This window comes from Nematolebias whitei, chromosome 19 (genome assembly GCF_014905685.2).
Source record: "Nematolebias whitei isolate Nwh7 chromosome 19, NemWhi1, whole genome shotgun sequence".
Classification (NCBI taxonomy): Eukaryota; Metazoa; Chordata; class Actinopteri; order Cyprinodontiformes; family Rivulidae; genus Nematolebias; species Nematolebias whitei.
Window position 1 is genome coordinate 18,976,751 of NC_056516.1, and position 14,633 is coordinate 18,991,383.

General features: G+C 37.8%; 2 protein-coding genes across 2 annotated transcripts in view; both read left to right on the forward strand.

The window, feature by feature from the left end:
* LOC119425276 (gasdermin-E-like) overlaps window positions 1-2,415 on the forward strand; it is a 14,531-nt gene extending 12,116 nt beyond the window's left edge. The window contains exons 6-8 of the mRNA XM_037692798.1: window positions 98-275; window positions 406-476; window positions 2,067-2,415. Of these exons, the coding sequence (XP_037548726.1) occupies window positions 98-275; window positions 406-476; window positions 2,067-2,303 (486 nt within the window). The 3' untranslated portion in view covers window positions 2,304-2,415. The remainder of the gene's footprint in view (window positions 1-97; window positions 276-405; window positions 477-2,066) is intronic.
* Window positions 2,416-5,556: 3,141 nt separating this feature from the next.
* Window positions 5,557-10,183, forward strand: nup42 (nucleoporin 42). Its single transcript, XM_037692833.1, has 7 exons — window positions 5,557-5,779; window positions 6,597-6,864; window positions 6,953-7,041; window positions 7,149-7,225; window positions 7,454-7,540; window positions 7,652-7,757; window positions 8,948-10,183. The coding sequence occupies exons 1-7, from the start codon at window positions 5,623-5,625 to the stop codon at window positions 9,463-9,465; spliced, it is 1,302 nt and encodes a 433-aa protein (XP_037548761.1). The 5' UTR covers window positions 5,557-5,622; the 3' UTR covers window positions 9,466-10,183.
* Window positions 10,184-14,633: the final 4,450 nt, after the last annotated feature.

Below are 14,633 nucleotides of genomic sequence, written 5' to 3' on the forward strand. Positions count from 1 at the left end.
AGTCGGACTCCATCTGATTAATCAGTACAATGAAGCAAAAGTCTACAACTTCTGTATTTTACATTTCTTGTTTCCTTTTTTTACTTCTGTCTATCAGCTGGAGGAGTTGTGCAGTAGTGAAAGAGTCCAGACTGACGTCACTGATGAACCACAAGAGGTTCTTAGAAATTCTGTCATCCTGGATCAGCTGGACTCAGACTGTCTCAGTGAATGCAGCCAGAGTGTTGTCCCTGCACAGTTAAGCTCAATTTACCTGCTTGTCAGTGCCATGGAGGGTGAGAAAAACTCAAAACACAGGACAAACGCTGCAGTCCTTTTTTTTTTTAAATAATTTTGAGTAACATAACTTATTACAGTCTTTTTATTTCTCCCATTTCCAATCTTGTTTTTTCCTGCTTTTTGTAGAACTACCTGATGAAACTTTAAGCCTTTTGAGCGACAGTCGACCAGATTTCCTGGCTTCTTTTGACAAACTGGTTAGTTAACTAAATTTAATCTTTTTAAATATTTACTTCAATTTGTTGCACATGGTATTTTTTTTTGGGGGGGGGGGGGGGCTCGTTAACATTGCTTCAAATATTTTTAGAGAAAAAAAAAAACGTTCTGCTGAGATTTTAGTGAGAAAAATACGACATTTTAAAAAACGCTTTTTGGTGAATTCGTTCAACCTTCATTTAGACAGGTAAATCCCACTGAGCCTCGAGGACTCATTTACAAGAGAGACCTGAATCAGCATGGACCTGAAATGCAAAGCTTATGAGAAACAATGATATAATGTTCTGCTTTTTCCATGCTCTATATTTACTTTGTGCCCTCGAAACCACAACAACAATGGAGCCATTTATACCAGGTTTTCTATGTCTCTCTCATTTTAACTTGACCCTGACATCATTAAATTTGTATTTTATGCTGAATAATATATTAGCTAACGAGAAATTGTGAACAGTTTCTAATAAAATAAAACAAGCTAAAACATAAATTGTGCAATCCTTACATGCATTAATTAGGCCCACTTTACACAAACCAGGGGTCAAAGTTCAGCTTGGCTGCCAGTCTCCATGAACTATATGGGTGGTGAACTCTGACGTAGCATACTATACCTGTGGTTTCATTATAATTTTGTAGGTGTCTCCAAATCAGTATTTGAAAGTAGCAGTCTAGTTCCTGCATTTTGTTTGTATTTTTTAAGAAAAAAAACTTCTCCTTTTAGGACTTGCCTGGCCAGTACCTTACCAGTTATGGAAAAGATAACCAGTTTAGATTTAAAAAAAAAGTGCCATTTTTGTGCTCCATTGATGAGTTAAGTTTAAGTCAAAGTTAATAACTTCACTTATTTATCAATAACTTTTTATCTAAATAAATGGTGCTCACCATATATCTATGTGCTGATGGCTCTTGGATATTAGTGTTAACCGCGATCAGTTGCGTTTAAAAAAATTGCTCAAAATTGTAACTAATAATAAATAAGAGGGTAACGATTTGTTTTTATCATGCGGAATAGCAGCCAAGCTGGACTTTGAACTCTGACTCTTCGCTTGGTTTGGATTAGTTAAGAACTTTCTTCCTCTGTAGTTTGATACATAGATTTTGTGGACATTCTCGCCACCTAGTGACGATGCTGTGCATTGCAGCATTTTTGTTGAACTCATGTACACAAAGACATTTTATAAACAAATAAAAATAATGCACATCTGTTTAAAGTACATCCAGATTAGTGTAGCTTGGGCTACAATATTTGAAAGCATTTTAAATACCATATGATTTTTCATCAAACTCAGTGGTTTGATTGGCTGATTTTTAAACAGTTTTTGAAAACTTTCTTGTTTCTGCTCACTTTTTGAAAAATTATAGTCATCAAGAGTAAAACATGTCACCTGTTTCAGTCCAGATGTAACAAGTTCCAACTATGAGACATTTACTGCTCACCAATTAACATGTTCACCTTCGTAAAGTCTAAATCCTTGCATCATCAGCTAAACACAAGCTGCTGAGTGAAACGTTAATCGCCTTCATGTCTTCACATCCTGCATTCTCTGCACTGATAGCATCTGATTATTACCCAACAGATGGTCTGGTTACAGGAGAGCAGCACGCCTCTGTCCATGCAGTCTATTCCTGTGGCGCTGCAGGACAGCCAGTTCTTCCAGCAGGCGGAACAGCTGCTCAGCTCCATCAACGTGATGCTCAGGACAGACACAGACCAGCTCTGGATGGAGACGGGGGACAGCAGGGACGTTCTCCTCCTGGTCCTCAGTCTCAGTGTGTTTGGGCTGTCACTGCTTTGTGCTAGTCTGCATGAATAATAATGTCTATCTTTCTTTTTTGGCTAACACTATTTATCTAAACATTATATTTGCCCTGAACAACAATATAAATGCAATACTTTTACTTTTGCTCCCATTTTTCATGAGCTGAACTCAAAGATCTAAGACTTTTTCTTTGCACACAGCAAGCCTTTTTCTCCCAAATGTTGTTCACAAATTTGTGTGTGTTAGTGAGCACTTCTCTTTTGTCGATCATCCATCCACCTCACAGATGTGGCGATTCAAGTTGCTGATTATACAGCATGATTATTGCACAGGTGTGCCTTAGGCTGACCACAATAAAAGGCCGCTCTAAAATGTGCAGTTTTATCACACAGCACAATGCCACAGATGCTGCAAGTTTTGAGGGGGCAGCAATTTGCATCCTGACTGAAGGAATGTCTACCAGAGCTGCTGCCCATGAATTTAATATTCATTCCTCTACCATGAGCCGTCTCCAATTGTGTGGACAGGAAAAGTCTTAGATCTTTGAGTTCAGCTCATGAAAAATAGAAAAAAAACACATAAGTGTTGCGTTTAATTTTTGTACAGAGTATGGTCACCTTCTTTAGTTTTACTATTATTTATAGTAAGACACTGTAATATTCAACATTTTTCAGTCAGGTCATCTGGACAGTTTCTTTCTTTTGTGCTGAAACATTTCGCCTTCGGTCCGGAAGTCTTCGCTGTAATATTACTTTTATTACTAAGTTCAAGTCAAGTTAAGTTGATTGTCATTTGAATCAAAATTTGAGGTGGAAATTATGCACTCAAGGTCCCAGTTATACCTAAAAATAGCAAAAATATAAAGTGTAAAAATAAAAGTATATAATGATTTAAGATATACACTAAGATATACGCTAGACGGACACTAAACGGTACACTAAAAATCTAAGATATAATAATGTAAAACAATACAGCGTATACAACAGCAGCCTGAACATGAGTCTGTGGTGAGTAGATGGGTATTAATGAATACAACAGCATGGATAATTCACATATCACCAATTAAAGTGGGATTACGGTGATTGCATCTCGTTTGTTGGTGTAAACACGGTCGTGTGTTATTTCCCCGTGTTGGAATGGTGACATGCTGATAAAATCTTAATTCTAGTTTATATTATTATCAAACATTCTTTTTATATTTTAAACAATACTATATTTTTGTATTGAAAATGGAAACATTTGTTATAAGATGTAGATGTTGTGATACGGTGGTGAAGCGGTTGTCTAAATCTCTAAAGTATTTGGGTCAAAGACCTCAGACACCTAAATACTTAGAGGAACATCGTTATTCCAGTTGATTCTAAGGGTTAAATACATAGAAAATACACAGTGATTGAGCTAAAAGTTGTCAAATATAAACTCAAATGATTACCTCTTGCATATTTTAGTTTTTTCTTATTTAAATAAAAATGTAAAATCGCAGTAATGCCAACAAGACTGAAACTAAAGAGTTTCAAACGTTGATGTTATTGCATGCCTTATCTTGCCATGAGTTTTGTTTCAAAATCTTCTGACTTTTCTTTCATTTCTTTCTTCTCCTAAAATTTATTGTTCTAATCACAGATGAAGCTTTTTATGTAACATTCCCTTGAATACTTACAATTAATTATTTACAAAAAAAGGCTGCGTGGTGTTAAAATCCAGCCCTAGCATTACAGTTGACACGTTTTCTCATGTGCTTTTACTTTTTTTCTTTAATTGGCTTTTCACTTTCTCAGTTATTTTGAAATTGATGAAACTTCATAAATGTATTTTATAACTTGTTGCAGTTTATAATTCATTTTGTCGTAACACTGAACTTCATCCTTCTTTCTTGGAAAATGAATTTTTTTTTAAGTTTCTTGGGTAATTGCTCAGAATATGTTTAAAAATATTTGTTGAATTAAATGACTATAAAAATACAAAAGAACATGACTTTTTAAAATCGTTTTGGTTGTTGTAATCATCAAGTGTTGTTGGTTTCAGTTTGAACATACTGTATCTATAAACTAAGAACATCCACATGCTCTTGGAGGAGGAATTGAAGGAGAATGCAGTGGTAGTAAGTTCTGCTTTTTTAACCAAAATCATAAAGATAATTATACTGATTTATAATCAGGATTTGTTGGTCTCCTATCAGATATTGTACTGCTCACTCAGCCTGTACAGTAATTCTCCTTTTCCACTCAACCAGGCCCTGCTTTCTGTTTTTAGAGCTGGCTGTACCACACAGGTGTTTCAATAAAGATCAATCAGAACTTGTGCTCACAGATTACAAATAATCTCTACCCAAAAATATTACATATTATAGACACTTCATTCATTTATAGTGTATATGCTTAAATCCAGACAATCAGTGTTTAGCTGAAAAGATAGAAACCCTCAAATCTTGCAACATTGTTTGGATTTAAGATGAAGTCTGAGAAAATCTAAGTAGATAGTTGAGGTTTCTGGAAACATAAAGGCAACTTGATGCACGAGGTGATAAATCACTCATAAAATATGTCTGATTATGTCTGGCCTTGTAGGGTAACTCAGACATAATGGAGTGGCGCAGAGTTAGAGAAGGTGAGGCGGTTCAACCCACCTGGACCAACAACATCAAGTGGAAAGATGAAGCACCCACACCTGCCTCCACCCTCGCTTGCCCCAGCCTGGGCCACTGAGCAAGGCACGCCATCCGCTCCCTGGGTGCCAGCCCTGCTCCACACAGAGGGCTGTGGTAGCTTGGTGATCTATTGTGAAGGCATCCGGCATGAAAACAACTGCCAAGTCTTTGTGCAAATGAATTTGCTATGACCCGAGGAAGAAAACAACTGAAAGAATTAAGAAAAGGTAATTCAGACATGATGGACTAACATTACATAATGGCAAAAACTTATATAACTTATAAAAATACTGACTCATTCATTGCCTTTTTGCTTAATAAGTAATGATAACTATCTGAATGAATATTTATAATGAAAATAATAAAATATTCCTTGGAAAATTGACACTTAAGCTGAAAAATAAATGAAAAAGGCGCCAATGTCGAAACGATAAACTTGCAGAAAATATACGGATCTCTCGCTGAAGAACACGTTTAATTTTAATTTATTTAAACGCCAAACATAAAATACTGAGGAGGGGCTCGAGATTTGTTGCTGTGGAAACCGAATGTGTGTTTCTGGACCCTGGACAGAGCGGACACGCTGAGACAAATCGGCCACGCAGGGGCGCTGTGGGCAGTGCGATGGAAGTGACGTCATTATCGTGCGCCGCAGACTTCAAAATTCATGCGTAAACAACTTCACGTCGGGGATTTTCCTCTGCTTTCACAAACGTTTCGTTCAGGATGGTTGTGTGTAACTTTTACCTTCAGGGTCGATGTCGTTACGGTGAAAAGTGTTGGAATGAGCACCCGAAAGGAGGAAACAGAGGAGGTGGAGGAGGTTACAACGACAATTATAACCGCTCCTCTGGTCAGCAGCCGTTCAGAGGAGGAAGTGGAGGTAAAATAAATAAACATCCACTGCTAAAAATGATTTGTTTGTTCTTGTTCACTCACTGAGTAGCTCGTGTTAATTTTACCCTGACCATATTTAATGTCGAGGTGTTTTTCAGTCGTAATGAGCAGGAACTAAAACAGTTGTCTGGCCAAAGATAAACGATGCAACTACACATTTAGATAAAAAATACTATATGTACAAAAGGTGGAAATGAAGTACTCTAGAAAAATATATTAATTAGATCACATATAAAGAAAATGTGTGTATATATTTTTTTCCTCACATATATTGGCATTATTCGTCCATATATATTGACTATTATCCATTAAAAAGAAGAACATATATAAGTCTTTGTCTGTATTAATAGAAATGGAGAAGCATGCTTGATTGACAAAACAAATTGTATTATTTAATTGTAAAAGTCTGAGCATTTCCCAACATAATGCAAAGAGAGCAGAAAGTGATATGTTTCCCAATCTTTTTTTTAATATATATTATTTTCAGCTTCATGTGTACAAAACAAAGAGTCAAGTCAATTATATGACTAGATTTAGTAAATTTGCCAGTTTTTGTTTGGGGTTTTTCTAACATGACATTCTCATGGTCAGTTTGGCTCCGATAAACAAGTAGCCGGAGCACACGGCATTATTTTAACACTTTGATTAGTCTCTGCAGAGTTCTTAACTTTACAAGTGATTGCTGTGATTTTTATAGAGAAAAAGTTTTGCAGCAGCTGTGGTTTGACCAACACATTACACCGTTAGTGGCAAATGTCAGAATCTGTTAGCTGAAGCTGATGTTTCTTTGCTGATGCTTGCAGGGTTTGGAAACAGAGTTTGGGTGAATCCTTCCCAGCAACGAGGCAACTACATCCAGCCTTCAACCTTCTCACAAGAAAGGAGCAACTGGGGTCCTGGAGGAGGTGGAGGGGGGAGAAGGGAGAATGTGAAGAGCTCAGACTTCTCTTTCTCAACTCAAAACAGATTCTCAGATCTCAGTTCTTCAAACACATTTGAAAGGGGAGGAAGAGGAGGGGCAGCAGCAGCAGCAGGAGGAACAACTGGGGAGGAAGATGACGATAAGAAACTGTGAGTTTTCTTCTTTTTTTATTTGACTCGTTGCTTCAAAATGATTTTCTACGCATCGTTTCTATATTTTAAATTCATGCTCAATCAGGGAGGTGATTCAGATGGACATGGACGTTTGGGAGAGTTCAGGACAGTGGGGCTTCTCGTGTTACTCCTGCTCCAAAGCATCCATATCTGGTTTGTGTCAAATAATCTAAATGCAGGTTTCTTGTTAGTTTAATGACGGGACTAGTTTAAAACAATAACAATAAGCTGAACGTGTTTTGTGTTTGTTTGGTTCACAGGTTTTACTGAGTTGTCTCCAGAGGAGCTCAGACTGGAGTACTACTCCACACGAGCATCAGGAGATCTGCAGAGCTACGTAAATACTCACTCATGTTCCTAATATTTGTCTACAGACCAAAATTAAGGTGGTTGTTCTGTCTGCTAACATCTAAATAAAGTTGATTCGTGACTTTTTGTGTCAAAGTATTCTTCTCAGTGACGGTGTTGCAGCTTAATCCTGTTTATTTTGTTGTTAAAACGAATCGTTTGCGCTCACTTTTTGTCCTGCGTGAATATGACAGAAACTCTTGTTTTTTGTGTTCAGCTCAACGGCATCAATCAGTTGCTCAGTAAGTGGAAAAGCAGAGTTCAGGAGCTGAAGATCATGAGTCCAGCCACACGTGGAGCCTTGGTGAGACACAAATATAACACACACAGCTACTAACGGTATGTTTGTGTGTGTTTGTCTGAAATCAATAGGCAGGTTTTAAAACGTGTTTTTTTTTTTTTTTTTTTTTTTCAGCTTGCAGAGTTAAATGGGACAGCGCCGCCGCAGTCATCAACAGGTGGCTTTGGTTCCTCACCAGCGACAACTTTTGGATTCCCCTCATCGAGCTTTGGAAGCAAAGGTCGGCTGTTATCGTCACAGACAAAACAAATGAAAGAAACTGACTGCTTGTACCAATAAGGCAGAAAAAACAATTGGAAAAATTGCATTTTCTGCAAAAATGCAGTGTGAATGCTTAAGGGGGGAAGAACTTACTGAAAACCAGTAGCTGAAAGAGGCAGCAAAAGGTAAAAGGAACACAACAACTGAAATTAGCAGAAAGAAGTTAATTAGGCTGAAAGAGGCAGAAATTTACATGAAAATTTAGAAATTTTCTGTAAACATCTGAAATTTGCTTAAAAAAATGCTGAACAGGTAGAAGAAAGCAGAAAGAATGCATCTTTGTTCAATTAGACTGAAAGAAGCAGAAACAAACACAAAAAAGTGGAAATTATCTGAAAAAAGCTGAAATTGGCAAAAAAAAAACCTGCTGAAAAGTAGCTAAAGAAGCAGAAATTACCATAAGGAAGTGGAGAGAGACGAGTTTTGCTGAATTAGGCTGAAAAAAGTTTAAATAAGTGCAAAAAATGTAGAATTAGCTGGAAAAGCTAAAATTAGCATAAAACAGCTCAATAGTAGCTGAAATTCCTTGTCCTTTGTGCTGGAACTCTGGCACAACAATTTCCTGAGGGATCAATAAAGTTCTATCTTATCTTAAATAGCAGAAAAAGCTGAAACTTGTATAAATATGCTGAAAGGAGCAGAAATGAGTTAGAAGCACACAAATGTTGTAGTTATCAGAAAGGAGCACTAAACAGCCGAAGGTAGCTGAAAAAAAGTTTAAAGAAGAAGCTGAAGCAGAACAAAATGTGAAAGGAGCAGTAAAAGGTTGTAAACAGATGTAAAGATTTGAAGGATGTAAAATGAGCTCCATTCATTTTCTATGAGGGAAAGAAGTGGCAGAAAAGGCTAAATATTTCAAAAAGCTAAAGTAGCATCAATACCAAAAGACATAGCACCCTTCTCCTGAATGAGCTGAATGTTTTTATTTATGATTTGTTGAAATGGCACAAACATTATGGAACGAGAAAGATGCTGAAAAACGTACAGAAGAATGGATCACAATAGAGTGAATGCTTCATAAACATTCACACAGTTATTCTATAAAAATGTTGTTTTCCATCAGTCAGGAACAAGCTTTAAAATCAAAGTCTGCAAACTGAGACTAACCATTTTCTGTCGTGCTAATTCAGAGTGTTTCTCACCATGCAGACTTCGGCGTCCCTGCACCAGCCCAGGCCAGCAGTTTCAGCTTTACTGCTTCAGGATTCGGCTCCTCAGCTGCCCCATCATCATCATCACCTCCGGCTGGTTTTGGTAGCGCTTTAGCAGCTCCTACCCAACCTCTGTCTGGGCTTGGATCCTCCTCTACACTTTCAGCTTCGACCTTTTCATTCGCAACTCCCAACGCTGACAAGCCGGCTGCTCCTTCAGGATTTGGATCGGCCTCTGGGTTCAGCTTCTCCTCCACACCAAACACCGGAGGAGTGTTGGGGTCTTGTTTTGGTGCCGCAGCACCTGGAACTGCAGGTGGCAGCAGCACTTTGGCACCAACAGGATTCGGGGCAGCGAGCTCTACACCTTCAGTTGCTGCTGGGGGTGCATTGGACAGTCTGTTCTCAGCAGAGGGCAATCTTACTGAAGAAGAACTGATCCAGTTTAAGGCTAAAAGATTCACTTTAGGCCAGATTCCATTAAAGCCACCACCAGCTAGCATACTGGAGGTCTGATACTGTGGGGCGGGAAAGATTTGTGAAGTTCATTTTTTTTCTGCGCGGTGTGTCTGTTTCATCCTGCCAGTGACTTGTTTTAAAGTTTAACGCTGTTCAGAGACATTTCAAATCAGCACTGGAAAGTGAAAAACCGGCTTTTTGTTGTTTTGAATGTTTTCGAGACATATAGATTACATGCAGTTTAATACACAGAATTACTTTAAAAGCTAGGTTTTGTCACACAGAATTCTATTTTTGACAAATGAATTGGCTTATTTATCTGTATTTGTAAGACTGAATACGTAGACAAACCAATAAAGGTCTGGAACAATCATCCAGGCTCGTTTTGACAAGTCATATTTATTTAGATGGAGTAGCAGTTTCAGGCTTCAGCCAGGAGAGGGCGCCATACGAAAACCTTTAAATATATTGTAGCTCATAAAGAGACATTTTGAGACAGAGTTTTGTCAGCCTTAAAGAATTCACATATATTTTAGATTGTAAGGATTATCCATTAAATGCGGGAGAGCGCAGTAAACCATGTTAGAGGAAGCTGTATTCATTATGTATTTATTAGCCGAGCACCGGAGGGACAACGAGAGTAAAGCGGCGACAGAGACTGCAATAAGCAGTTTTATTGTGGAGGTTGCTGACTCCAGAATATTTTCAGCTGACAGGGACTTTGTGATGTTGCCGTGAGGTGAAAGGGAGCCAGAGTGGAGCGCCTGCCATGTCCAAAGCTTTGTGGATCCAACAAATGCACGCCGGTTACAGAACATTAACTGTGCTATGGTTTCTCTATGAGCAGTCTCCTCCCAGCTGCCCTTTGCTGGCAGATAATGCATAAATAATTCAACAGATTAAACAGAAACTTGTGAAAAGGCCCTCTCGTTTCACTGAATCTCGTTGAAATTGCTGTGCGGCTCCGTCATATTACCAAGCTGCTTGTGTTTGTGTAATGTATGCATGAGTGGAGAATAAATCAGCTGCATAACGGGAGGGAAAAGGCCAGGCCTAGTCGTTTATTTGTTATTTCACATGTGCCAGACCTGCAGTAATTTGTCTACCTTGTGCTATTTGTGAAAGCACTCGCACTACTGAGGTAAACGGTTTTCTTCTGTGCGCTTTTGGTCACGTAACTCGTTCCGCATTTTGGTTCAAAACCTTATACTGCTCATTTAAGCTTTTGTTCTGGTTCAGCTTTTTCGGCTTCTTTCTGATAATTTTAGCTTCCTTCAGCTCCTTTCTGCTCGTTGCAGCTTTTGTCATCAAATTCTGCTCCTTTCAGCTTTTTTCCTGCTTCTCAGCTACTTTTTAGGAATTTTTCTGTACATTTTAGTCCTTTTATCTGTTTTCGTTTTAATTTCTGCTTCTTATTTTTTCTCTAATAATTTTAACTTTTTATGTGCCTTTTGGCTTTTTTTGCCAATTAAAAAAAAATTCCCAGCTACTTTTTTAAAGCTAATTTCAGCCTATGTTCAGGCTGCTGTTTAATACACATTATTAGTGTTTAGCATACCCTTCTATACCGTTTCTTTTTATACTTTTAATTTTAGCTATTTGTGAGTAGGACCTTGAGTACACAATTTTGTTCCACCTCATGTACCACATGTGATGCGAATGACGATAAAGAACATTGAACCTTGAGTTTTGTTTTTTTTTCTCATTTCACTGTTTTCATTTCAGATCATTTAAGACTTTTGTACATTCAGCCTATTTCTGCTTGTTTCAGCTTATTCTGCTCAGTTTGGCTCTTTACTATGGGGTGCCATTTGTAAAATTACACAGGCAAAAATTAATATTTTGGTTTATTTCATAAGAAAAAATATTTATTTTTCAAAGTCGTAATGTCACCATGTTATTCATACATTTATAAATGTCATAGTTCCAAACTAAATATGTAATTTACAAGCTAAACATTTAGTTTACAAACTAGTTTGCAAGTTAAATATTTAGTTATTGAACTAAATATTTAGGTGTGAATTAAATATCTAATTTCCAAGCTAAATATTTATTTTCAAAACTAAACATTTACATTATAACCTAAGCAAATAGTTTAGGAAATAAATGTTAACTATTTAGCTCAGACCTAAATTTTTATTTTCCAAGCTAAATATTTAATTTCCAAAATAAATATTTAATTTGCTAACTGAATATTTTGTTTGGACCTACATATTTAACTTGCTAGCTAAATATTTAGCTCAATTTAACTAATTCTATTTAGTGCGAGTCACTGTCGTATGGAAGGTGGAACGTGACAACATTAAATAAATACATCATGAAATAAATAAATATTTGCTTATACTAGTTTACCTATTTGTTTTAAAGGGATAGTTCGGTCTATTTTGAAATGAATGATCCGCCTTGACCAGAGTCAAGCTAATGGGTAATTGCCGTAGCTGTTTTTTTTTTTTTTTATTGATGTTTTTATTGTAGTTTGTATTTTCAGGCAATTACAACAACCTTTGCTCAGAAATGTCATGTTGGTGTGACAGAACGCCGTATTATCAAGGCTAGGCCTCTCGGATGAATACTCTCCCTCTTTCTTCAGTACTTTCACTACAATTGTACAAGTGGGAATTCGGTACATTATTTGACAAAACTTTAAAAATGACCAAACTACGGTCTTTAAGATGACAGAAGTTCATTTTGGACTAGACTGGAGATGTTCCAATAGTTGTATACCCTCCCCTAGCATTTCTTTTAATTTCACATTTGAGCGCAGTGGTGCAGTGGAACACGGTCGTAGTGGTTCCTACATCACTGATGGCAGAAATAAGAGGTTAATAACACTGCGCTAAGTGGAAGAATGCTAATGAAGTGATGCACATTCAGAGTTCGCTGATTCCAGTAGAGCCTCCCTCCCTTTACAGCGCAGAACCAGTCTTACTAATGGGAGCAGTGAATCCTAAGGGTAGAACTGGTCGTGTTCAGCCAGTTTGCTCAATGGGAAACGCTGCATTGATCCTGCACCTGTGATTTACACCTATTTGAGTGGTCCCCCTCACGGGTGACTGAGTCTCACATATTTCACCTGCACAGGCACAGGTGTCTTTCCTTCAGAGCTTTCTGGATCCATAGCATGCGCACCAACATGAGTCAATCTGTGTGTATTTGAGGAACAAATGGTGATGCTCATGGCAGATGATCTGGACCACTGACATTTTTCTTTAAAACTGTCTGTATAAACACAAGACTTACAGAGGACTGCTTGTGAAGAGAACAGTTCCATCATCCATCCATCATCCATCCATCATCATCCATCCATCATCCAGCCATCATCCATCCATCCGTCATCCATTCATCATCCATCCATTCATCCATCATCCATCTGTCCATCATCCATCCAGCTATCCATCATCCAGCCATCATCCATCCATCCCTCATCCAGCCATCATCCATCCATCCCTCATCCATTCATCATCGATCCATCATCCATCTGTCCATCATCATCCAGCAATCCATCATCCATCCATCCATCCATCCATCCATCCATCCATCCATCCATCCATCCATCCATCCATCCATCCACCCACCCATCCATCCATCCATCCATCCATCCATCCATCCATCCATCCATCCATCCATCCATCATCCATCCATCCATCATCCATCCATGCGTATTGATCGATCAAATGAATGAATGAATCTGGAGCATCAAAGTCTCAACAGTCACCTTCACAGCTGATCTGTGCACTCATGTTGAATGATTTGTGTATTTGACTAATTGTATGTGCAGAATATTTCTACTTTTATAAATTGAAATGTGTACATTTGAAAACTGTTAATACTTTTGTGAAACTTCTGGTATTTTTGCGGATTTTATTATGCAGACAAATCTTGTTAGATTTATCTGATTTATCTTCATACTTCAACTCCTCCACTTGAGGTGACAGGCCAGACGAAGAGCGATTTGGAATACTTGCATGGACAGAAGATCAGAATCTGTGTTACCGGGGTCCTACCCTGGGACCAGACCTGAGGGAGGGGCTTGTTGGCGAGCACCTGGTGATCACACCTTTACTCATGTAGTCAAAGACAGGGGCTTTGGCGCTCTAACCCTGGCTTATGCAAGGTAGCACTTGGGAATGTTACATGCTCCCATAAAAAAGCCTTTAGTTATAATTTACAAGCAATTTCTTATTTTATATATTGTTTTAAAATATTTAAGTTATTTTCCTTTTTTCTGTTTGCACTGCTTTTGAAGCTACAGAAAAGTTATTGATTTCATTCATGTTACATGACATTAAAGTTTAGTCCACGCTGGAAACTAACCATTAACATCACAAGTTTTCAGATGAAACCATTAAACGACCAATACATTACACTCAGGGGCAAACTGGTGAGTGTGAAGAAAACAACGGGGGTCATGGGAGAAAAAATACTAAAACTGAAACTGACTAGGCAACAGAAAAACAGATGACTAAGGATATTTAATAAACTAAAAAGACCGAAAAATGTAATTCAGACCTACTGATTTTTCTTTTGGCTGCTCCCTGCGTTAGGGGTCGCCACAACAAACTAAGTCGCACGAAGACTTGGTAGTTATTTTTACGCTGGATGCCCTTCCTGATGCAACCACAGCCCTCTGTGTGGAGCAGAGAGCTGCTATCTAGGACACCTGGAGGAGCAGATGGTGGGGGTTAAGGGCCTTGCTCAAGGGCCTTATCAGACCTACTGATAAACAAGATAAATCTAAAACTAAGAGAATACAAATCAGAATGCACAATCCAGAAACCTATAGCATTATTTCACATTATACTCAATATGAGCACAATTATTTTGATTATCTTCAATGATTGAAGGTTCTTTATTTGTCATTCGCACCACATGTGGTACATGTGGTGGAACGAAATTGTGTACACAGGGTCCCAGTTACATCCACCAATAAAATGTATCACACACATATATATATATACATAAGTATATATATATATATATATATATATATATATATCATTTTCATTCTTGTGTTTTATATTAACAATCTGTCATTTTGAAGATATAGTTGGGCCATAGGATCCTGATTGTCAGGACATTTGTGAAAAAAGTCACACTTTATAACCACCAAACTGCTTCTTTAATGAATCAGAACACTGCTCCAACACGTCACCCCTGTCATCCAAAAGAAGCCCATAGACCACAAGATGATAATCGCTGCAATATGTTATATACATTTAAATTAT

Bases quoted from the DNA above. Each gene is read 5' to 3' on its own strand.
- nup42 (XM_037692833.1), top strand. From the start codon at position 5,623: ATGGTTGTGTGTAACTTTTACCTTCAGGGTCGATGTCGTTACGGTGAA. The intron at 5,780-6,596 runs GTAAAATAAATA...TGATGCTTGCAG, and splicing joins GTTCAGAGGAGGAAGTGGAG to GGTTTGGAAACAGAGTTTGG. The intron at 7,758-8,947 runs GTCGGCTGTTAT...CTCACCATGCAG, and splicing joins ATCGAGCTTTGGAAGCAAAG to ACTTCGGCGTCCCTGCACCA.